Consider the following 26419-nt stretch of genomic DNA (forward strand, 5'->3'; position numbering starts at 1 on the left):
CTATCCGGTTTTCGGGGCTTGAACCGGATAGTGCCAACGTCAAAATTTGTATGGCCAAAAGCTGGAATGTAGGGGAAAGGTTACATGAACATTGGCTGACTCTAGGATAGAGAGACCATTTGCCTTTAAGTCTGCCTTGATAGTGTTAATGTCAACAAACACAACGTCACACATAAGTTGAAGGTAAGATACACAACTTAACTTAAGTTTTTACTTTTTAACTAAAAGAGTAAATGTACAGTAGCATGTCACTGACAGATACTCTACTGAGGAGGGCGTAGTCAATTTTGAACAGCTTGTTTTTCAATCATGACAACTAAATTTACTTTCAATTTAATGTCCCAATCGTTGAATAGTTACATGGTAAGGCTTGGTCAGTAATTCAATGGTTGTTGTTCTTCCGAAGAATGATGAAAATTATTTTCCATTGGTGTCGTCAACGCTAGATCGAAGGTTCAAGGGCCTGAAAGCAATGAGCGAGAAGAGTCAATGGGTGTAACCCATTCTGTGAGCAGACTGTTTACTTGTAAATTTCTCCATAAAGAAGGTCAATCGAATAAAAGACAGCATTGCTCAACAAAGCAGACCGAGCATGACAAATGATAAACGCACAGAATAGGGTCCTTTCTTAACACTATCGTAAATCGGTAGCGTGGGGTATTCAGCCTTGCCAACAAGGTCACTCGCGAACAGCAGATAAATACGGTGGTTTCAATCGGGTTCGAACTCACAATGTACTGTACCCAGTCACCTAGCAAAGAAGCCACAGACAAAACCGCTCGGCCAAATCCCAAATCTCAAAAGGATTGGTTCAATAACCGAGCTAAAGTGGTTACAATTTCGGACTGCGACCTCTCCACACGCTGTAGAGTTCGTGAAGCACTCAAGCTCGTACGTTTACTTTCACACATCGCTCACAAACTTTATCAAAGCGAGGCAATGAATACAAACTATGAATACATAAAGTATAAGAGATGACCGACATGAAATGAAAGTCTTCCCGATGTCAGCTGTATTGACTCTCAGAAGCGTACCTGTATGACTGTTGTTTTGTCGTTGAAAAATTTCAGTGATTCAAATCCAATATTAAGAAAAGGGAGAGACATGACACGCAGTTTTTCTTTGAAGTAATAAAGGCGACGAACAGAAAGAAAGGCGATTTTTATCCTCAAGTTGTATCAAGCAACATGTAAAGTAATATTAGTTGCTGAAAGTCGATAGCTATTAAATAAAAACAGTATATTGATCGGCCGGAGATTTAGTCAATCAAGGGAGATAATGTCCTGCAAGAACTGCATAATTTGTCCACGACTTTCTGTAAGTCGTTGTCTAATCTATTTATCTTTAATTCCAATGCTCGGAGTAGTGGAGAGGTCGATAAGCATACTTTTTGTCAATAAACAGTTATTAATCTAGGATTTGACATCAGCAAGTAACTAACAAATCTTGAAATATGATGGCTGTATGAAATAATAAGTGTAGGTACTCATTGAAAAGGCTTGTAATATGGCCTTTGATTAAGACTTAGTGTTGTCGGTGTCATGCTTAAAGGTCAGGGCGGGGTTTGCTGCGGTTCCGTAGCCCTGTCACTACCTCTGGCTGGTTGTGTTGGGGATTGGGGGCTACGGGTTAGTCAATTTGAAAAGTGCACAGTCGTGCGCGCCGAAAATCTTGCGGGTAGAAAGTGGGCGTTTTTCTCGCATTCTCCCGAAATAAACAACAAAAAAAACATCATAATCCGGAGTCAGGGTACATCGAGCGCCTACCTTTAGAAGGATACCTATGTAGATGTCCATTTCCTCTCGAGCGGCTGCCATGGAAAAATCCGCCATCACGGATAAACAGTTAACCTATGACGTCACTCTATCATCGGGATCTCAACAAAACACGTGTTCTCGGTCGATACTTTGTTTAGAAAGCAAACTTCAGCCACGTAATCAAATCTAATCTCCAACAATATTTGTCCACACTTTAATCGCTGTAAGCGGTGTAAATAGCTAGCTGCCCCTGTTGGAGTTAGTTCATGCAAAGCGTCCCTTAGGTAATGTCACATTCGATCGCTCCGTAAAAACCATGACAAAATGGTCACAGAAACTTAGACGTCTATGGACATATACCCAACTATGAATGTCTAGTGATTGCATGTATCGATACATTTTTATGATTTGAGCATAGATTAAGTTGATTTTGATCGATGAAGGTATTCCTCTTTGTCTTCAACCAGCGATGCAAGCAGCCATAACAAAGGTCTGCATGCTGTGAATCAAAAAACGATGCGCTTCAGATGTGAATAGGTAAAAGTTTGCGATGTTAACATGTTAGCAATGGCACAGAATTGTCATTTTATGGAGTAACAGCAGAGCTGTTGGAACGGCAGACCTGCATGTATGTCACTCGAGCCATAGCGCGTTCTTGCGTAGACGTCTTACCTAGAAACGCCGTTATTTCTGATCGGTTTTTCCACAGAACTATCATTTGAAGTTCAGATTCAAGTTATTTTAGTTGTTTGTTGTCGTGAAAAGTATTATTAATATCGTCGTGCCGTTTTAGAAGACTTTGGGGACCTAAACGACATCGAGTGTTGCTATATTGCCATGGAATCCGATGTCAAGTAAAAGCGGTGACTTTTTAAATTGTTTAATAAAAATTCCTCTCTGATTGTGTTGGTAAATCAATCGAAATACTTTTTTTATCATAAGCCATAGACAGTCCCGATTCCCCAGTTTATGATTCGATATTTACTGACTCGTTCTTTCTATTCTTTGTCGGAGTCGATGGAAGTATTTTCAGCTTCAATATTCTGTCGTAATTTGACAGATGTAATATCCTAACCTATATTGTCATTAGTTTATGATAAACGTTCAAAGACTTGGCTCGTTCGCCATATGTTTTGCGAATTGGTGAATAAATATTGTAAGCACGTCCATACTCTAAACGTTGCGGAGATATTCATGTTACAGTACACCAGGAAAAAATGATGATGATAGGCGATAACAAACTTAAGGCGCTGACTCAGTTGAATAAAACAAAACTTTTCGGACATCATATTTTATATTTAGGCATATACCTGTCGATTCGATGTGCGACCGTGCGTAGATCGATGACAAGTTATTCTTCTCAAAACTCGTCAAAACCATTCTACGACAATGATGGTGTCTCCTCGTGAACGTCCCTGAACCCGTAGCCGCGACTATTGTTTTTGATATGTTCCGTGGTTGGTGATTGATAGAATTAATGTATCAAAATTTGAAGACACGCGTGACTGAATCCTGTGATTTTTAGGTAATTGATGATGTGTAGGGGCAAGACTGACGACAACGGACCAAGGGAGCATCAACAGTATGCAGTACATCGCATGATTTCCGAGAATGAACCGGTTGTTTCCGTAGCTACCATGCGAAATCCAGCTTTGACCAATGTTCCTGTCCTGTTTCGGAGGATAACTGCTCGAGCTGCGTATCTCAGATATCCGCATCTTTCGTGCTGGAAAGGATTGATTTACAAAGAATACTAAATTTTTGTTATTACTTTACACCTACATAACCCAGCACAACGGGATAAAGCCAAATACCAGGTGGAAAAATTCCTGATGTCTTTAAAGAAGGTGCATATAAATTATTGTTACTTTAGCCGAGTGTGTCGAAATTGCTCATGCCTCCGACCATAGCGAAACTGGTCTAAATAAGCAGGTGCAAGACCATTGAGGATTTTGAATGTCATTACAGCGACAAAACAATCTATACGAAAGTACATGGGTAGCCATAGACAAATAAAGAGAACTTGGGAAGACCCAGATAAATCAACACCTAGAATTACCCTAGCAGCTCTGGTTTGAGCTTCTTAATTCTTAGAAGATTAGTCTTTGCAGTATTGCCACTTACAGTGCAACAATAATAAAATACAGACAGAAACAAGGGCGTTATAAACCATAGAAGAACGTGAAGTGGAGTCTAAGCACGCAGCTTTCGCAAGACACCAATTCAAGATGACAATTTCTTACATAAAGTGTCAATATGAGTGTCCCAACTCAGTGTATTGTCAATCTCAACACCAAGGAGAGTATAGAAGAAGACATTTAAAATGTCAGAATCATTAATACGCACATTTAACATGACGTTAGTATTCTTCAAACAATAAATTTCTGGACGTGAAGCGACCATCATACATTTGGTTTTAGTTGTGTTGATAGACTTTGCACTATTTATGACCCAAGAAGAAATGGGCATGACCTCATTTTGAATTATCTTATCAGCAGTATCCGGCGGGTATTAACCCCAGAAACACATTATGTTTGATCACCAGCAAACATATCTAAGTTACCAATTTTGAGACCTAAGGAAATGCTATTGATTAAAACTAGAAATAAAGGAAGGCCTACGATCATAAAACACAACCAAGTGAAAACGTCTTTCTAATCCATTGTTGATCAATTACGGGGTGCTGAAAGTAAAATAGTTGGTTCACACATTTAAAACGGTTTTTCAAAAGTGTACAGCGAATTAAGATAGGTTGAGAATGCACGATGTAAATGTTTTCATACAACATGTATGGATCGATGTACATGCATGTGTAAACCTACAATGTAGCTATATTTCAAATGTGTATGAGTTATATTGCAACATGTATATACACACGCACATATGTACACATACACAGACGTGGCACATACATGGCAATAAGCACATGCATTCATTAAACTGTGATATCGCCCGGCGATTGCTCAGAATTTCAGTCTTTTGAATTTAGTTTTAATGACTGACATTGACTCTGACCGGCATTTTGTGGAGTGACCATGATTAATCCTACACGTAATGCATCGTAAGAATGATCTCTCCTTGGTTATTTCCCAGATCTTTGAAGTAAGCGGTATCTTCCTTTAGTGAATGTATTGTTTCCACAACTGCTGAAGTCAATAGCAGTGACGACAGATAGCTCCATCCTGTTTGACATTGTACTTAGATGGGAGCGACATTCCTCAAAGGCATGAAAATATGTAGATTTAGAGACGATTTCAGTTGAACTCTTTCTAGAGAAAGACATTTCTCCATTTGCACTTCACTTTACGCTTGCCTAGACTCAGAGATGTAGACGCTCTGAGACTTTGACGTACTGGTAGCAGTGAGAAATCCAGTATGTTTAACTTTGGACCACGTCTTTGTAGATAGCCAAACTTTCTAGATACTGTAACCATGTAGAAGTGTCGTGATTAAACTAAGTGCATCGTGGTACCACTGGCCGGTGTGCGTTATGGCCTTACCATTTACACAAGTGACTGGGATAGCATCGGGAGCTACGAACAATGTACGCACTTAGGGACGATCAGGAACCAAACTACCATTCGAACACGCCACAGTACAAAACCAATGAGGGACAGCGGTTACTCACTCTGCCACCTACATCACGTAATCTTCGTTCATTGGATAAATGTCTTCTTTACATTGCCAGATGGAATCTGACATAAAACAATCACAACTCATTCTCCTATGCAACTCCTCTTCTTTAAAGATCACCACCCTTTGGCATAAAACCTCTCCCTCTACTTTCAAAAGAAGCTGATAAGCGTTTCTCTTTCATCGAACATTTTAATTACCACCAAAAGCGCCATTCAGCGTTGTTGAAGTTTTGATAGTAGGCGCTATAAAATTAATTGGAGAGATAGACAATGATGTAAAATCTTAGTGTAGGCTTAATCGACCTTGCAAAGATTATTCGCGAACAGGGGATAGTGGTATAAAAGGATGCATCCAATGAAATAATTGTTTGACCCACTGATTTTAAAATCTCAACGATGAGACTTTGTTCAATTATCACTACTTTGCCGATATGAGGGCAGCGTGGATGGGTATAACATTCGATATTACCAAAAGTAAAAAGTTATGATACGCAGGTTTCAAAGGAATGAAGACGACATACAGAAAGAAAGGTGATTTGTGGTCTAATGTCATGTAAGCATAATGCAAAGTAAGGTTAAATGTGGAAAACCGATAATCTGGTAAATTTCTGAAACAGTTTAATAATTAATGGTGTAGTCATTCAACGGAGATGTTGTCCTCAGCTAACTTTATACTGTGTCTACAGCTGTCTTTAGGTTGCCTATCACTTGACTAGCTCCATCTCACATTTGAATATTTGCTCATCGGAACATTGTTCTTCTTCTTTCAGATAACAGTGCTTACTACTGTGGACATGCATCACGCCGTATCGACCAGATCTTTGACCATTTTTGTACTCGTCTTTCTGGGATTTACCAATTGGGTTGTTCTTTTGGTGCTGGTCGGAATGTATACAGGTTATGCAGGATATTATGTGGAAGTAAGAAGAACAATCGACAGCCAAATGCCTTTGATAATCGCTCAAACTGGTGGTAGAGAAATGTTTCGTGTTAACGCCTTAAACGTTGAGAGAAATCTAGGTTTACCTGTATCAGTGAATACAACATCACATCGGCAAGAAACATCTCCCAAACAGAATGCTATTGAAGCAATCAATGCGGCGGGTAAAGTTGATGATACCGAGATAGTTAATTTAAGTATGGGGCGAGATGTGAAGAAACATAGTAATTTAACGGTCAATATTTCCGATGTTTGGATTGACACGAATAAAACGGTGACATCAAATAGCTTGGGAACAGCAAAGAACGATAGCAAAAAAGGAGAATGGCTAATGGATATTTTTCAAAGCATCACAAAAAATTGGACTTTCAACGAGAAGGAAGCTACAAATCTCAGGTAATCGATATTATCTTCGTTTGTCAATATTATTATGGTTATATTGTATTATTATTATTATTATTATTATTATTATTATTATTATTATTATTATTATTATTATTATTATTATTACAAGTTTAGGGGCTATAAGTATTATATAGAAATCTAATAACAATTCATTGAAGCTGTGGGAATTCTGAAAAAAGGTGTTGTTTATTTTAATTTTGTCAATAGTGGTGACTTCTAATTGTTGTACGTATATTCTCTCCGCCCAGTTAGATAGGTGTTTCTTTTGACATCACTACCCTTATGAATATTCATATACTTGCAAAAACAAACAGTCGTTGTGTCTGGCAGCGTGTGCTTACAGCTGCTGAGCTGCACGGCGTAGTCTTCAATTGCAGGCCCATCGTGGCAGTCATGGGCGCTCACAAACAAGGCACAGCGACTGTGGAGAGTCTATGCCAGTGGAATGTTAAACGTATCTTCAGCGTGGCATTTGTAGTTGTGGCTAAAACCATAAATCCTCTCCCTGTGCTAACGTTGTTGGGTTTTATTTTGTTCATGAGCATTTACTGTAAGCAATCGAGGAAGTTTTGGGATGGAAATAGAGCAAAAGCACGAGTTTTTCCACGAAATCTGTGCTGCAAATATAACTTCGCGCATGCGCACTCGTTTGCCAGTGTAGTCTTCCAATATGAGCATGCGCAATTGAGTCTACTTGCGCGTGAATGTGTCGTCTGTACACCTCGTCTCGTGCTATAATCATGTCGTTGAGCTTTGCATGTTGACAGAAACTGGAATTACTGCAGAGGACATCACATGTGAGTCTCTAAGGTAACAAGTAGGACGTTTAGGAAATCCTTTCAGAAAGTTCACACCTCCTGTGGCCATTTTGTGGAGTAATAAGCTTATACGTACCTGGAGCGTATACAGTATTTATACTGTACATATTGCCGGATTGTATGCAATGGAATTTTGCATTTCACGTCGTTCAACCGTCCAGATGGAAATGCCGCCCTTCTCCAAACTATGAAAAATTAGGGTACCAGACTTTGGAATGCTAACTCTTGTATAACTATAATGTAATTTAATGAGAAGACATTTGTATTCGAGCACGGCAGCAGTTTTTTATTTGAGACCTCTCATCATGTCAGATTCACTGAAAGAGTAAGTATTCAACAACTTTTTCCTATGTCCATGTAGCACTTGTGCAAAAATAAGCGAATCCACAGGCCTTTGGCGAATCAATAAATGCGTTTTTCACCAGGCTGAACGGTTGAAAGATGCGTCCGTCACTTTGAGACGAGCTAGATAAATGCAGTCAAATCCAGTTGGGCATAGAAATTTGCCATAGTATGACTTTGTTCTGAAGACGACCGGCCGTGCTGTGGAACTTTGCAACAAAGTTTCAATATCTTAACTGACGTACTTGAATGACAGGAACAGGAAACGATGGCCAATAAAAACGCATTCTCGTTGCAATATGATAAGGTTGTATCAATCACGATGACATGGAAATTATGCCTCCTCCCAACAGAAGGGCCATGGTCTATTTTTAGCCCTGCTACAGTATGTCTTAGTGCTGATGAAAAGGCCATATTGTTTTCATGTTGTCATGCCGACTTTTAAAATTTGCATACAACTCTGAGAGTGAAACGTGTTCATAGGTCACAAAACTCCCACTGTCGTCCATTATACCTGTTTCCTTGGGTATAAAGGTGTGCAAGTATACACATCAAAAGACAAGAAAATTCACTTCATGGGCAGAATTTTGTAAAATAGCTCTCTCTTGTCTGGTTAACGAAAAAAGATACTCCTGATCTAAAATATGCATGGACCACCTGCCACTGGGCTACCAACTTCAGAAAATGGTAGCCCAAGTGGACTACGAGGGAAAATAAGTTAATTTTGAGCCCTGAGCAGTATTAAACATGAAACATTTAACTTGTAATATTTCCCCCTTGTCTTGGCCTGCTGGGTTTTAAAAAAATGTTTAAATGTATACAGGGACCATATTCAAATTTAGCCATTTCTACCTTGGAAAGGGGAGATCTAGCAAATCATAGAGTTTATGGGGTTACGCCAGGTCACACAAAAAGTAATGTACCATTACATGGCCATAATTTTACTTAAGTTAAACAATCAGAAATAATTTGTCTTCATTATTCTTCCTGGATTGAGGAAAGAAATCAAAATAATCATAATAAAATGAACATTAATATTTCACTAAATATAAATCCATAAAATAGATAAGTACCAGTGAATTATGTTTTAAATAAAACAAAAAAAACTGTGCACCACTGTTCCTGCTTGTGATAAATAATTATTTGGTGATAAGGGGAGTTGGGTCGGATACTAGTAGAATTAATTTTAGCACATAAAATTAATTTGAAGGCATAAACTTAATTCGAGGAATGCATAATAAGTTAGTACTATACTATATAACACCTATTTGGAATGACTGCATGAAAAAAAATTAAAAATGCTTGGAAAATTGTTTCTGTTCTATATAAACTTAATTCAACACACTAAAATCAATGGTAAACAATTTTGACCAGAATGGCCCCAATATACATTATCTTTATTATTCTTCCAAGAATGAAAACAAAGAAATTACAATTATCATAGAACAAATGTTAAAAGTTGTTACTTAGAAATCCATAAAATAAATAAAAAACAGTAAATAATGTTTAACATAGATCCTCTCAAGAGTCTATGGTTTTAAATAAAAAAAAAACTATGGTTACCAAAATGTTTACCATGGCAACATAAAACAAAAATGAACAGGGAGTTCATGCTGTGAAAAATGCACTTAGGAGAACATTTGCACAGTAACTGGGATTACTTTTAATTGACTTTGAAAAAAAATTGAAATTTTGAAATGCAAATAGGTTACTATGGAAACACAGCAGTAAAAATGGATATCATATTTAGTCTGTCTACCCCAAAATATCCCTCTGGTATAATATTTCTGTTGATTACTGGATCTTTACACTGGATTTTTGGTCTTTCTAACCCAAAGTATCCCTTTGATATAACACATTCTGTTGATTACTGGATTTTAGGTGGAATCTTTGAAAAGCAGGTAATTTTTACTCCTGAATGGTTGCCATGGAAACATCTCACATTAAAATGAGTGTGATTTTTTGGTGTGCTAACCAGAAAAATCCTTATTATCTATTTTTTACATCAATCAATAGTTCTTTAATAGGAATAAGGGAAAAAATTACATTTTCAAACCCAAAATAACTACCTTGGCAACTCAAAACATTAAAATAAGTCTGTTTTTGAGTTTTCTGACCCGTGCGCCCCCACCAGATAATTGTCATATCAATCAAAGTAACTTTTAATGGGATATAAGAAAACCTGAAATTTTCAACCCCTAAAATGGTTACCATGGAAACATGGGGCAGTGAAATCGATATCATATTTGGTCTTTTCGACCAAAAATACCTTTACGGTGAAATTTTCACGGAAATTGAACCTATTATTATTCGCGTTACTATTTCTATATAATACTTATGTTATATTAATTATACAATTTGTACACTAACGTAAAAAACACAAACAAAAAATATCACGATAGGAGAGCCATTGCTGTAAACTTTGAGTTAAAGACGGTCAAAAAACGTTATAATTCTACAAAATCTCACTATGTTACGACTAAAGTTCATCTAACAAAAACCCTCCTCCCATTCACTGTAATCACGAGGAGAAGGCGCTTAAGTGTACTTAAACAAGCTGAAATTTCTGAAGGGGTTATAGCACGATTCCCAAAGAAGAACGATCAATAAATGTCCTGAGGACATGATAACATGACAGTGATATATGATGCGTTGAGACAAAACAGCGGTGTAATAGCCACTACTTGTGTTGTCAAAGCTCAGTGAGGGAAAGCGGTAGATACAGTGGCAACTTTGCTTGGAGGACCTTACGACTACAGGGATACCCAAGACAGTGTTGCTTTTGAATGAAAACGACAGCTTTGACACCATGCAGGATAGCTTGGGTAGGGAAACGATATTTGCCGGAATGGAATCCGTAAGTTTGGTCATCTAAAACGATAGCTTTGAACATATTTTGATGTTAATGACGCAAAACAAGATGGCTGCCAGCAAAAGCAGTGAAAGCGGCGGTAAGTATTTTACCCGTTTACTCAAGAAAATCACTAAATCTGTTGTGTAAGATGCCGCGTTTAGTGAGGTTCAGGTTCGATTACTCTCCTGTAAAGTTTCTGCGCCAAATTTACAAAACTTGCAGAGAAATCACCGTTCCCGTTTTCGAACTGAACAGGCTATCAGGAAGTCCTATTCTAATACATGCACAGGGATTAGAATGTATATGACAGTGTAAAGACGTAGTCGTTATTGTTGGCTGTGCCTGTTTTCTAGAGTTAAGACTTATCAAGATTTCAAAGTTAGCTTCAGATAAGATGAATAATTATCTTCTCTACCTTTCGTGTATGCATGAGCAGTTTTTCATACATTTTCACATACACAATCCATGCACATGTATTAGAATAGGACGTCCTAAAAGCCTAGTTGTTCAGTTCGAAAACAGGAATGGTGATTTCTCTGCAAGTTTTATAAAATTGACACAGAGACTTTACAGAAGTGTAATCGAACCTGAACCTCACTTAACGCAGCATCTTACATAACACAACTTGGTGATTTCTTGTCGAAAATGGGTAACATATTTACCGCCGCTACCACTGATTTTGCTGTCAGCTATTTTGTTTATGCCCTCAACATCAAAATATGTTCAAAGCTACCAAACTAACGGATTCCATTCCAGCAACTATCATTTCTCTACCCAAGCTATCCTGCACGGTGTCAAGGCTGTCGTTTTCATTCAAAAGCTACACTTTCTTAGGTACCCCTGCCTGGCAGAATAGGATTAGCCCGAAGGCTGACCTCTTGACCTCTACCATAGGCGGTACTTTAAGGCATAACAGGAAAGAGATGAATGACGCGTTGAGACAAAACAGTGGTATTATAGCTATCGTTTGTGTTTTTGAAGGTCAGTGAGGGAGAGCGGTAGATATGGCTGTTTTGCTTGGAGGCTACCTTCTTAGACAAAAGAGTTTCAGCCTGAGGGATGACTTCTTGATGACTACCACAAATGGCACCGTATGAGCGTTTGTAGTCAGATAATATTAATTATCAAATGAACTGGCCCGTATCGCCACCTGCGTGACGTAGACCAGCACAGATAAGAAATCCATATTACCGCTGGTGTACGTAATCAACCGGAACTTTTCCTGCATGGTACCGTTCATACATGCATGTCGCGACACAGACCCATTTGTCCTGATCGATGCTATGTTAGCTCTCTTGACATTTTTACAACAAGGTGAACCGATAAATCCAGACATGGAAACATTGAAGGCATATTTGTATAACGAAATTTCGAGTCGCTAAAGCTATAGCTTTTCCCGACAATGGTAACGTCGCGGCTCCAGTCGAGTCGTGTAGGCTCTATGTGGACGTCGTATCCCGGTTAGCGATAAACCCAAAACCTACACCTCAACGTAAGTTCAACTGAATAAATGAGTACGGTATAATCTTCGGGAAAGCGACATAGGAGGCACAAGCATAAATTCATTCGACTAACAAGAATAAATTCCTTCATCACACAAAATTTTCCCTAAATTCTCTCTCGGAATCAAACCTGTAGCGTAAGGCTGTAGCGAAGACATAAGCTGTCGGGCTATAGTCTTAACTGTGCAGTGCGGTGCTGTGGAATCCGATGTATTTCGAAAGTTGACTCATGCACTCACAACAGAGTTTCCGTCAAGTAACAAAATTGGGATGTACCTACGGGCGAGATATATATCACTGCGAAAATCAAAGTCCGTAAGACAAAAACATTGACGACTGTGATCAGGATTGACGAGTTGACACCGGCACAGACCGGTGACAGTAGCGTTGTGGGCACAAACATGCATGCAATGAGGTACTAAGCTTATGTGTGTCATCTAACGGAATCTTTCGCGCTCGTCAAGGCAGGGCTCGAAATTAGCGGTAGTCCCGCGTCTACAGACTACCAACTTTTCCCTTGGGCTACCAAAGTCCATGAAATGGTAGCCCACACGGACTACCAAAGCCTGGGACATGAAATACTTGGCGTGCGGTGTCCGTCACTTTTGGACGATCTACATGCTGTCAACATGTAGTTTCATTTGTTTGAAGCAATTATCCTTTCATTTGTAAAGAGTTTTTTTCTGGTGACTATTACAATTTTCACTGCTATGTTGTTGTTTTCGCAAGATGGAGAGCGTTTGATACTAGAATGTTAAGGTGCTTTTCCGTGTGCACTCTTTGCATGCCAGTTCACACTATGCTGTTGATCAGCAGCATACAAGACGTACTTGTGTCAAGTTTTGGGGTTTTGATGCTGAAATTTCACAAAACTTTCACTTCTATATCAAGAGATTGTGTAATCAGTTTGATTTGAAATAGTAATATAAAACACTGTGCTTGGAAATCGTGGATGAGTTTCGCTGTCTTTTATCTATGGTTGTCGATCAGTATCAATGTATTACGTTCTGTACAGAGAGACTCGGGTGTAACAAGGCATGCCAGTTCATAAAGATCATGAGAATATTTTTTTTCTGTTTTTCTTTACTATTTCTTTGGATGTATCAGCCGATTTAGAAAGTGATGGAAAGCCTTACAAATGTACAAAAATAAGCATAAATTAAGCGTTCGTGATACATAACATGGGTTTCTCGAGTAGAAGCCCCTAGTTTTACTGCTGTTTTGTGTTGCTGAACCGGGGCTTATACTCGGACGAGTACAGTATCCCTAAACCAAAATATTCATGGACTACCAACCATTGTCACTGGGCTACCAACTTCAGAAAATGGTAGCCCAAGTGGAGTACCAAGGTAAAAAGTTAATTTCGAGCCCTTGTCAAGGTCATAAATTTGTTTGATATTTTCAAAAGCCACGGCATCTCTTAGAATGAGAATGACCGTTTCGATCGTGTCGTTGCATTTACTTCATAAATCTATTTACAAATCTTCTAAATAACTCTGAATACTAAGACTATCCGTCGCTAGCACGGTGAAAGCTATGTACGCCGATGGCCGACTTATCTTGGCATATCGGTACAGCGGGGGACAATGATTGACACCTTCACGTGACCGAATCATTATGACTGATTGGTGGAGATATCATTCGATGTATCAAAATTTCAGCTTGATGGGATCTATGAATGAAAGTATCTCCTTGGTGACGGGCTGCTTTACTCATTAAATGAAAGTAATCCGCGTAAGTAAAACACAAATAGCAGGGAAATTAATGCAATATGTTACTATAATTTTGATTCATCTACGTCAAAAGTAAAATAAGAAGACTGTTCATGTGATGATTATATAATCCCATGGAATTTTTCTCTGTTTGACGTCATCGTATACGTACTTTGCAACGACATATATACCATTTTAATGCAGCATCTTTCCAATTAACATGAACACCACATCTCGCTACTTACAAATCAGACGAGCCTAAGGACTCTGAGCGAATATATTTATGGTTGACTGAATCGTTAAACGTATCATAATGTAGACTTTCTTACTCTTGAGATCAATAAACTTGGAAAGACCGAAAAAAATCGACAGAACTTTGATAATTTGCACCAAAATGTGTCCAGAGACACTATATTATAAGATTGCCCCCTGTATGTTATACTTTAAATCGGAAGAATCAAAAATAGTAAATTGCTTATTGTTAAATGACTAAGTCCAGTGAACTAACATATTTGCAGTTCATAATCATTTTGTCATTTGTTGAAGACCGGTACACTGTTTTTCTTTCATTAAAAATCGAAACTCTTCATGCATGGCTTTGAATCGATTTAAATTCTTATTGAAAATTTGCTTTCAAAGGATCTGGTGTTTTGTCATCGTTTCCTCGACGCCGATATAATGGTGCATGTAGTGTGTGCTTCGAAACCATTTAAAAAAATTACTCAACTTTCTTGTAGGAAACCTTTAAAAATTTTCGTACCGACGCAAGAATAAAATTAAGAATGCAGGTTAATTCTATGGTGAAAATACATTCTTTTATTTTCACGAAAGTTAGATAGTGAAAACTTAATTTATTTCAATAGCCGAAACATGAGGCCCCGCTGGCGGAACCGGGTAGATCAGAAAATTTTGGAAAATAGTAGAGTTTGTTTAGCTGTCCCAAAGGCGCAACCTACCTTCAATTGAGTGTGTGATGGAAAAGCCACTACATAAAAGTTCTCTTTAAGGGGCATGTTTTCTTTGGTAATGCAGGGCGTGGTTAAAACCGATAGGTTTATGTCCTTTTGAATAGTATTCTTACAGCCGATTACTATGAATTCACAGGGTCTTGCCCTGTGAACTGTGAACTGGAACTTGAAAACATGCAACCAATGGAAAAGATCAAATAAAAGTTCAATAAACTTTGAACACAAAGTACCACGGCGTAACGCTAGCTTAACTTGGAATAAACGAACATGAGGCATTACTCTGTGGCATGACCTCATTTCTCTAAACGTTAACCAGTATCAGGGGTAGGAATTAAATAGGGGTGGGGAATAGAAACCACCCTGTTGACCACTGAAAACCAACCGTGGACCGGAAAAATCCCGCGGTTGACAACTAGATCCCACAGCGGACCATGTAGAACCACACGGTAGGCCACTAAAATAGTGCTCATTGGCCACATGAGGACGTGTTTTCAAGATGGCGACGTCTGATGATGACAGAAACTCCGCGCCCGGTAAGTGATTTTTCACCGATAAACTACTTATCAGATGAAAGTCTATACTTCAAATATGCCCCATCCAATGACAAAATGTCTCGAGAATACTCAGATCAAGTTTCGTTGGCCGATTCCGTTCTAATCAGAAGAAAATCGAATTCTTGTGTAGAAATAGACACACAGTTTCCTCGCGCCCATAGCAGTAGCCTATGTAATGGCATATGTGTATGAGTACGAGTGTGTCGAAATCATACCCTGTCATTTTGCTGCAGTTCCGTAGCCCACAACTTTCCTCGATGAGTGTGTGGACAAAGGTGGGTCAACTTTTCCGTCCACACGTCGCAAATCGTGTAAAGTTGTTTGCCACGGAACTGCAGCAAAATAACGAGGTATGATTTCACACACTCGTACTCATACATATATGGCATTACATAGGCTACTGCTGTGGGCGCGAGGAAACCGTGTCTATTTATACACAAGAATTCGATTTTCTTCTGATTAGAACGGAATCGGCCAACGAAACTTGATCTGAGTATTCTCGAGGCATTTTGTCATTGGATGGGGCATATTTGAAGTATAGTCTTTCATCTGATAAGTAGTTTATCGGTGAAAAATCACTTACCGGGCGTGGAGTTGCTGTCATCATCAGACGTCGCCATCTTGAAAACACGTCCTCATGTGGCCAATGAGCACTATTTTAGTGGTCTACCGTGTAGTTCTACATGGTCCGCTGTGGGATTTAGTTGTCAACCGCGGGATTTTTCCGGTCCACGGTTGGTTTTCAGTGGTCAACAGGGTGGTTTCTATTCCCCACCCCTATTTCATTCCTACCCCTGAGTATCTTGTCATTATTTTGTGTGTATTTTGACGGGAAAACTGGTCTTTATTTTCACCAGACACCTAAGGTTCCTGCTGATGAAGGGTGATCGGATAAAGTCACGGCAGAACTATGTCGTATGGATTTTTTCTTCTCTTTTCATACTCGTAAGATAACAGTTTGTTTCCTGCATTATCTTAGAGAGATTGAAATTGTATGACTTGTTGTATTTGTTTTCTACAACGCTTAGCGTGAGCTAACTTTAATTTCATTTTGCAACGCTGAATCAAAGTGGAGCTGCACGTTGCGACTTCGGGATTTTTAAAGAAATATTTTTTTATCTAAGATAAGAGGGGCATAAATAAACACTACTTTATCCCTCAAATTACAACTGCTTGACAGGCTAAAAGGTGTACCCAATCAATATTGTAATCGTAAGTGAAGAAATTTATTAAAATTGAATGAATGTTTTCAAAAACGTGATTTCGAGCAAAAAAAGCTATTGGGTGTACCGCACCTTTAACAAAAACCTTAAAGTGAGTAGCTTCCGTTGCATTATACTTTCACAGAATATCTAATAACAACGCTTAAACAGTGGTGGGAGTTAATTCTTGAAACCATCTAGCTCATGCAAAACAGACATTTTTAATCACACTTACTTGTAATACTTATTAAAATATCTGTATCTTTTATGTAAGTACAGTCTTTGTCCGGCGAAACGATTTTGCATTAACTAGGTCGGTTTTTTTGAATTTATACATAGCCATTTACAAACCTGGCGTAAGCGTTTGTTTGATATACAGTTTCTTCTCTTTCCTAAGTGGCTGCCCAGCCCCTTCTCGTGATCATTTTGGCGTATCTTATTTCAAGAATGATCGACCCTGTATTTTCCGGGTATGAATTCAAGGAATTTTGATACTTTAGTTTCTTTGAAACATCTTTCTGTAGAGCTGGTCCCTATCTTATAGTTTTGGAGAGTAACCAGTAAGAGCAGTTAAACCTATAATCAAAAATCTAGAACCAAACACAAGTCTCTGGAGTACACCATTCGATATCCTGCACTTGAATGCCTGGTGTAAAGTAATGGTGTTGTTGTTGTTGTTGTTTCATTTCGTGATTAAATTTGCTGATCACCTGATATTTTTCTATCAAACAGATCCAAATGTTTTACTCATATACCGTAACGTTTAATATTATTAGCTCTGATCAGTGAACACAATTTTGGTCTATGCTTATCGTCATTACAAGTCATAATAATTTCTTAGACAAGTCTATGGGGTACATGATCGTTTATTACTTCTTACGTCAATTATATATTGCGACGAGAGTAGTCTAAGATTTCACTATCACACGTAGTAATCACTCTTGAGCTCCCGCTGCATGTTTTATTGCCGCCTTTGAAAAAGTAATCTTTTATAAATGATATCATATCTCATCAAATACTGCAGATCACTTCTGGAGAAAAACTGTCGAACAAGTGAAATGTTCCTCACAACAAAACAGAATACACCGCTTAATTCAAGTCTGAAATATGAAGCCGAAAGGACCTCTAAACTTCAAGTGACTGAAACGGTGCACAAACGGTTTCCAAAGGTACGTTCGAGACTGTTGTTGCAAAAATATAATCTAAATCTGTGTTTCCTGCTGCAAAGCTTGTAGGGACTGTATCACCCCTACTTGTAACACTCAGCCCTATTTTTAACACTAACCCAATTTCTAACAAACCTAAACCCTATTTGTAACACTAACCAAACTTGTAACAAAACCTAACCCAATTTGTAACAATAACCTAATTTTAAAAAACCCAATCGTATTTGTTTAAATTTTGACGAAATTTGCATATTTGTATTTTTAGGGCGATTTTCTTTTATTTATTTTGTCGAAACATATTTTTTTCTGAGACCGCTGGTCAGATTGTTTTGAATTTCGGTGTGCATGTTCTTAGGGATAATACTGGTACGATATAATAATCAAGTTGTGCAGATGTATGACAAATTGTATTTTTGGGAAGTTTTTTACCAAATTCGGTCAAAACAATGTGAAAAATCTGATATTCTGATAGCAATTATAGTAATCAAATTTGTAACAAAAGTTAACCATATTTTTAACACTAACTAAATTTGTAACAAACATTAACCCTATTTGTAACACTGACCTAATTTGTTACAAAATTAAATAACCCTTACAAATAGAGTTAACTTTTGTTACAAATTGAGTTAGTATGAGACTAGTAAGAAAAGTAGATTTTTTTTATTTTTTTTGACCAACATTGGTGAAATTTACCCAAACAATAAAATTTGTAACATTTCTGCACAATTTCATTTTATCTAAGGAGTATTATCCCTAGGAAGCTGCACACAGAAATTCAGAACAATCTGACCAGCAGTTTCCGAAAAAATTTCAACAAAAAATTTCAACTGAAATTTTACAAATATCATCACCAATGTGTTTACTTTCTAGTTTGCAAGCACATTTACATTAAGATCAGTCACATGGTTTTGCGGCCGTATTTGTTTTTTGCAAAACCTACAGTAACCGTGCAAAGATATTCAAATTCTTCTTCCCTACAAGAAGCAAATAACATTTGAGCTCAAAATTTGCACTTAGTATCATCAGTGCAAGTACTTTCAATTAGGGTAACCACTGCTTATAGCTGTAATATAATCTAGACTTATTATCTTTAATCGTTTATATAAGGGAGTCCTCTAGTGTCTATGACCAGTTTGTGTTCAATAAATCGAGTGCATCTAAGGGAACGTCGGTCTAAAGGGCTATGCAAGCTTTACTGGAACTTTAGAAAGTCAGTAGATTTTTCAATAAGAGGACCTTTTTACATTTTTCACACGTGTGTATCTGTTGGTTGATCTGCATTTTTTTCTTTCTGCATACCTGTCTGCACGATATGCGTGTGTGTTTCCATTTGTATTGCTCAATTTAAAGAAAACGAATACATTAACGACCACTGCTGGAATTAAATGTAATAATATCGTAGTAGCGAAAAAAAACAGTACATATCTTTTGCATACTGTAGTGAGATAATTTCCCAGAAGATATTATTAAATGGGGGCGCTCGTTAAATTAATATTTCCTGTTTTTTAACCTGTACTCTTTGTTTTTCTCAGACAATGCCATATATCAGTGAATCCTTCAATAAATGCAGCATAGTTGGCAGCAGTGGGATTCTTTTGAACTCGACATGCGGTCAGTCAATAGACTCATCAGACTTTGTGGTGAGGTGAGTCTTTTAAGTCCCATAGTTTTAATGGAAAGAACTGACTTGTAACGTTTATTAAGAAAGGTAACTCTTTAATTGAGACAGAGTAAAGAGATTGTAGACAACGTTTGTAATTCAGCGACAAATAAAACTCTAATTTTTGCATTTGATTGCAGATTTAATCTTGCTCACGTACAAAAGTTTGCCAAAGACGTCGGCTCCAGGACGGACCTCATTACCTGTAATCCCGGTTTAATGAAATTAATGTAAGTGAACGTACGCGTCGTGTAGGGCCTATTGAGATTATTTAGTAATTATCTTAATTTTGTGTGAACAGTTTCCCTGTCACCATTTCTGTCTTATACAAGTAAATCATGGCAAGGTCAAGAACGCTTAATTGCTTTCTTAAGCACGCCGTGCCGACAGTGGTATATTTCAGAAAAGGAAATTATTCTGGTGTTTTTGATCTTTTTTGTAGACAATGCTCTAGCTGATAAAATAAGGGTCTCCTATACAATTATTTATTGCCAATCATATTATATCATATAATGCGCCATTCAACCGATGCTAAAATACTGTTTTAGCACTGATAGCGATGGTAAACGGACCCCCAAACCAACATTTCGAAAATTGCCCAGTCGCGCGATCGGTGCATTTGAACGTACGCTCTGAACTTAATCAAAAACAGTCCGCCTTGTTTCAAAGATCGAAGTCCGAATTTCGATACACAGATAAAGTAGGAGTCTGTAACTAACCTCTTGGTGAAAATAAGTTGAGGCCGATGATGATTCACCTCTGAAGCACCACATTTGAGTTTTATGTACCTAAATTATTGAATTTATAGGGCAACAGCGCACCGTGCACTTTTGCTTGATACAGCGGGAGTCGACGAGCGACATACCGATCTTTAAAATGAAGCTGATTAAGCAATAACCCCCTTCGCAGTCGGGTATACACGAGATTTTGGTACAATGCGCGACATATAGCACGAGCCGATAGGCGAGTGCTCATGAGGGAAAATGCCAAGAGAGTTTGACCGGTTAAGAAGGGCTTGACTACGCAGTTTCTGCGTAGTGAAGCGTCATTACGTATTCATGGTGACCCCTGGCCAGCTGTCAATATCTTTGGGGGCTTTTGTCTTTTGGCCTGCTTTGCATATGCGTCGTTAGACACGACCTGCCAATCACCCAGGTAGTCAATTAAACTATTAATTGACTGTTTACCGACCCAATTACAATATCCAGCATTATCAGTACTCATATTTTAATCGCGTGGCCGGGTGGGCACAACGTAGGAACGCGTGTATTTCTATGTTTACGTTTCACTTGTGGTGTTGTTTGTACCATCGTGCGTTTGAAGTCCTTGTTTCACCTACAGCATTACCTTCAAGGTGACAGGCTTACTATTAATGTTCAGTATCATTGCACCGAGTTCTTCCCACGGTGAAAACCACCTGTTTTGCCTACTAATTACTGCCCGTCCTGAATGTAGCCTATCATAGCTACAGTTATCAGTCAATATATAATACCCCGCGCCTTATACTTTTTATAGAAACTTGTAAAATCATAGTCCGAGCCGTAAAATTTTGTGAACCCATGTGAAAACATAAATCATTTATCGGTTTTGATATATACTCCTAAATTGTAAGTTTGATTGTAAAATCGAGACCACATTCAAGGGCTATGCAGACCGTCCATGTACGCACACACAGTGACAAGAAGGCGGCAAACACCTACTCACCAAGCACATCGAATCGGCGAAAAGAAGCATAAAAAAGCTAGGCTTATCGCCAAAACAAACGCGCCAAGCGCTAACAAAAACCAATACCATGCGGCTCTTTTAAGGGCCACCAAATACTCCAAAAAGAGAACTACTAAAAAAAACATAAAATTACATAGAACACACAAACAAAAATCGTACACATAACAAACAACTGTAACACAACATTAGATACAAAATAAACAATCACCGTAACGTAACAGAAAAAATGGCAGTGGAAATAAATCAGCTATTTCCAAAGAAAAGCCGACAGCAACATGAAATTCAACAACAACCTATCATCGCTCAAACTATGAAACTCCGTAAAATAGTACTAGGCAAAAGCCGTAAAATTAATTCGGACACCAACAAAACCGAACAGAATAAAACCACCTCAGGATTTCAACAAATAAAGTCGTAAAATATGACTACGCTACGTCGTGAGACACAAACAATCGCAACAACACCAATTCAAAGAAAAGTCAAATTGGGCTCCACGAACAACAAAAAACAAAACCTTGAAAGCTATCTGAAGCTGCTAAACTCGCACTTCTAGAGATGCCATTACAAAGAAGGAAATAAAACATGTCGCGCGCTAAAAGAATCGCGATAAACTAGCTTGAAAACAATAGACAAATTTCGGAAAAAAAAAACCTTGGACAAGGGTCGGGTTTTCGTCATTGTCAACACAAAAGATTACGTACTCGAATGCGAAAGGCAATTACGCAACACTCAGTATTATACACAACAAGCCAGAACAAACAGTAAACAAAGTAAACGAACTATTAATCAAAATATACGAGAACAAGCACATAAACCAGGATACTTGTAAGTATCTTGATCCAATAAACATAAAATCCGTACCCCGCAGTGGTACTTATTGCCTAAAAATTCACCAACCTCCGCAAAAATCTAAAAGACACACCAGTCAAAACAAAATTTACCGAAGTAAAGAAACATAGAACAAACCATGGAGGTAGTAGTAGCGTCATAAACACCCGGGAAACGCTACAAGTTTAACACACGCTCACGGCAGTGCTGCAGTCCGCTGCACCATACTCAGTACATGATTGAAAAGTTCGTGATCAGAACTTTCATTCTAACAAGGAAAGGTTCCTGCGATCGAATGTAAAGTATATAAAAAACGGCGTTAAAATTACCAAGATTTTGAGAATAAAAAACTTAAATTCCGTGTAACTTCACTTTTCGTGGACGGAACGTGTCGGTTCGACTTACACTATCATAACGCACTTGACCCAAGCTACGCAAATACAGTCTTTGCGCATACGTTATGACACTGTGGAGAAACTGAGTCGCATTAGCAAACCCAGGTTAATTTCACTCGGTTCGGTTGCGAAGGTAGCGTCGGCAACGCAGATGGCGGGAAAGGGGTGTTAAACAATGGACATAAAGGGATTAAACCAATGGTGCACAATAGTAATAAACGTAATTATCTCAGTTGTGACTCCTTCTCTACTACCTCCATGAACAAACAAACCGAACCACCAAACGGACTCACAACGTGACCAAATACTTGCCTCGCTAATCGAAAACCAAGACCACTAAAATGCATTAAAATAAATTTTCACATACACAAACTACGGAATGAATCAACACTGCGACTGATGAGAAACCACACTCGGGTTTCGAAACGCGAGCGTCAAAGGGCGACTTTATCAACTTTTGTAACAACATAGGTCCGGCTGCGTCTCGCCATATAAGCTTTCCCCACACAAACAAAACATTACCGTACACACTAATCCAAACTTCTCTACAAATATCCAAAGCGAAACAAACATTTTTATTAACACACACAATCGGATAAGAACGTAGGAACACATTTTCGAAATGAATCAAACACAAACTCTACACAAAAACATTTAGGATAGTTACGTGGAGAGCCTCTTTCACATTTTTTACATCTCGCTATACTGTCTATGATCCTAAAAATAAAGTCATCTGCCACTTTTTCTACATACGCAGTTTGGCAAAACTCATCTCTTCGATCAAAAGTCTGGTGATTCCATGGTTCTTTGGGGCACTTAAGTGTACGTCAAGCTTAGGGAATGTGGTTACATTCGCGATGTTTTATTCGAAATTATTTATTTCTTCTAGGGCAAATGTACGTAATTCATGCTGTTGGAAATACTGGCCGCTCATAAACAAGACAATAAACCCAATATCTGTACATCTTTACTTCTATTGTCAAAGTACCACCGACACCCACAAAAAACCAAATGGTTCAGTCCAGGTATTTGCAACTCTGCCATTCGACTGGTCAACAGGAAATCAACCATAGGTGTCTTTTGGCATGCGTATACGCCAGTCACCTAGGCGACGGTAATCTGCATCACTTATCACCATCGGGAAGGTACTCCTCCCCCTATACCACTGGCGATCCCACCCTCAAGGCACTGCGTCATTCGACCAAGCATTGTTATTGTAATTTCCTGCATAAAATTAACAGCGAGGTCAACCGGTCAAACTCTCTTGGGATTTTCTGGCATGTATGTGGAGCGAATTGTACCAAAATCGAGTGTATAGGCTACCCGACTGCGAAGGGGGTTGTTGCTATTATATTATATCAACTTGCGTGTATTTGTTGTCTTACTTGGGTATTTTCATCAGTCTAAGCGCCAAATGCAGAAAACAGACGTCTGAGAGATCGAACGTCGGAATTTCTGCGCCCGAGACCGAGCATTTTTGGATTCCGTACAGGCACACAGTATCCTACGATAAATACGCATTACGTCCATATCGACATTGCATTTTATTCGCATGCAAGACGAACGATACTTGTCATAAAATACCTGTTGCACTCACACAGAAAATGGGTCAAGAGTTCAAATCAAAACAAAAAAGTAACAATTTTTTTTCGTAAATTTACATAAGAACAATAGTCCTGGCTTTTTTTGGCATACTAAAATAGATTTGTCTCATTCTGTACCGCATACCGCGTACCGTCGCGACAGTGGTGGCACAGTGAAGTTACAGGATCTGTTTTTGATGGATAATTTGGACGTTAGTTGTACCAGAAAACAAGCAGTTTTAGACTTGCGATGACAGCAACTGTGATGAACAGTTGTGCAGATTCTGAATGTGTTGCCCGATGCAGGGAGAGCTGGACGCTGACACTGCTCGTTGCATTACATGTCAAATACGGCTAGTTTTCAATCGGGTTCGAACCCACAACATTCGGCATCAGTCGCCTAGCGGAGAGGCCACAGAGAGAACCGCTCGGCTAAATCTCCACTCCCAAAAGAGAGCGGTTCAATAGCCGGCTAAGTTGTTACATTTTTCTTACTGAGACCGCTCCACACGTTGTAAGCTTAGGGACGGACCATTAGATCTTAGGAGGGGGGATGGTCAAAAACCAAAAAAAAAATTTCAGAGCAGAAAGTTAGGAAAAAAAAATCTTCAAACTAGTTTGCAAATAAAAGAAAAATAAATCAGAAGACAAAGGCGTAAAAAAAAATCTGCAAAAGTCTTTAAAATTTTGAATTTTTTTTAGATTTTACCGACAGTAAGCAACTTTCTGTATTGTTAATACACCCTCCCGGCACATTTTTAATTTTAATTTATACATTTAGAGTGACTGTATCCCTTATACGCGAAGTTGTGATTATCTTATCTTTTCAGGACTTTTGTATTCTGATCACCTGAAAATTATGAAATTATAGAGCCTGTTTTCTACTTGTTTCCTGCGTACAAACCAAGCAGTGGATAGAGGGACTGTGGTAAAACATTATATTGAAACTATGGTATGGTTGTCAAGACAGAAAGTTGTATTTGCCTTTTAAGATCAAGGTAAACAGATGCAGGCCACATCAGTTTCATTTTTTTCACAGCATTTTATTACAATGATGAATGCAAGAATTGGTGAACAAGTAGAAACACGTCAATAATGATAAAACAACATATCAAGTCATTATGTATTATTTTGCTTTTAAAAAGGAATTTTCAATTCTTTTTTCTCAAAAACCAGCCTCAAATAACAACAGCAACACATTAACATTCAACAATACACTATGTAGAATGCCATCTATCCAACAAATCCCAACACAAAAACACATTAAAGGGTTGAACTTTGAAAGTTTCTCGATAGCAAATACTGAATAAATCTGCATGGTTAATCGTTTTTGTGTAGCAAATTTCAAAGAAATTGGACAAGCCCTTTCAGAGAATACAGATATTTTGACCATGAATGGCATAAATTGCCCAAAAAGACAAATATTGAAATTTCAACACATCTATACACATCCAATCAATTTGGACATGCTGCTACAGAGAAATAGATGTTTTGATCAAAAAAGGGCAACAATTGCTCTAAAAACACAAATATGCAAATTTCACTATATTATTTAGCTTATTTTAGCTTCTCAGCTTGTCAAAATCAATTGTAAATCATGAGATATGCATGATGTTTGGTGGGGTGAATGTAGGCATTTCACTACGCAGTAGAAAGGGAAGCCAGGAAACCAAAATAGTCAATTTTCAAAACTATACGAAGCCACTGAGGAGCAAGAAGACCATGTTTCAGAGGAAGATGTGTAATCCGAAAAAAATGCTCCCAAAGTGCCACCAAATAACACCATTTTTATCTCTATTTTTCAAAAGCTCCAACAGCAGGAGGGGGACACCCCCTCCTGACCTCCCCCCGCAAAAATACTCCCCAAGTGCCACCAAATAACACCATTTTAATCTCTATTTTTCAAAAGCTCCAACAGCAGGAGGGGGACACCCCCTCCTGACCACCCCCCCCCACAAAATACTCCCCAAGTGCCACCAAATAACACCATTTTAATCTCTATTTTTCAAAAGCTCCAACGGCAGGAAGGGGACACCCCCTCCTGACCTCCCCCCGCAAAAATACTCCCCAAGTGCCACCAAATAACACCATTTTAATCTCTATTTTTCAAAAGCTCCAACAGCAGCAGGGGGACACCCCTCTCCTGACCTCTTCCCAGTGACCGCTTGCGTGGCCGCTTGTGGTGCTTGGCACCACATGTTTGCCCTCTTTATCTTCAGACAGCGACGAACGAAAAAAAATTATAAATCTGAAAATTTACTCTGAAAAAAAAAATTTGCACAGCTAATCTCAATTGGAAAAAAAAAATTCAGAAATTTACAATAGTAAAAAAAAAATTTTCACAATTTCATTTTGCCCCCCCCCCCCCCCCCC

The 26419-nt window shown here is 38.4% G+C and overlaps 1 protein-coding gene across 3 annotated transcripts in view; it reads left to right on the forward strand.

Annotated features, from left to right (window-relative positions):
• Positions 1-26419, forward strand: part of LOC139115874 (alpha-2,8-sialyltransferase 8E-like) — a 30685-nt gene that overhangs the window by 185 nt on the left and 4081 nt on the right. Inside the window, exons 1-5 of one of the 3 annotated variants that reach the window (XM_070678276.1) lie at positions 1-183; positions 6163-6728; positions 17714-17858; positions 19388-19500; positions 19656-19745. The exon at positions 1-183 is cut by the window's left edge and continues 185 nt beyond it. In XM_070678276.1, coding sequence (XP_070534377.1) covers positions 6187-6728; positions 17714-17858; positions 19388-19500; positions 19656-19745 — 890 coding nt within the window. In that variant the 5' untranslated portion in view covers positions 1-183; positions 6163-6186. Of the gene's footprint in view, positions 184-6162; positions 6729-10598; positions 10755-16321; positions 16433-17713; positions 17859-19387; positions 19501-19655; positions 19746-26419 lie in introns of those variants that run through there. The other 2 variants (XM_070678277.1, XM_070678278.1) reach the window with 2 other exon arrangements.

This window comes from Ptychodera flava, chromosome 17, assembly GCF_041260155.1.
Source record: "Ptychodera flava strain L36383 chromosome 17, AS_Pfla_20210202, whole genome shotgun sequence".
NCBI classification, from domain to species: Eukaryota; Metazoa; Hemichordata; class Enteropneusta; family Ptychoderidae; genus Ptychodera; species Ptychodera flava.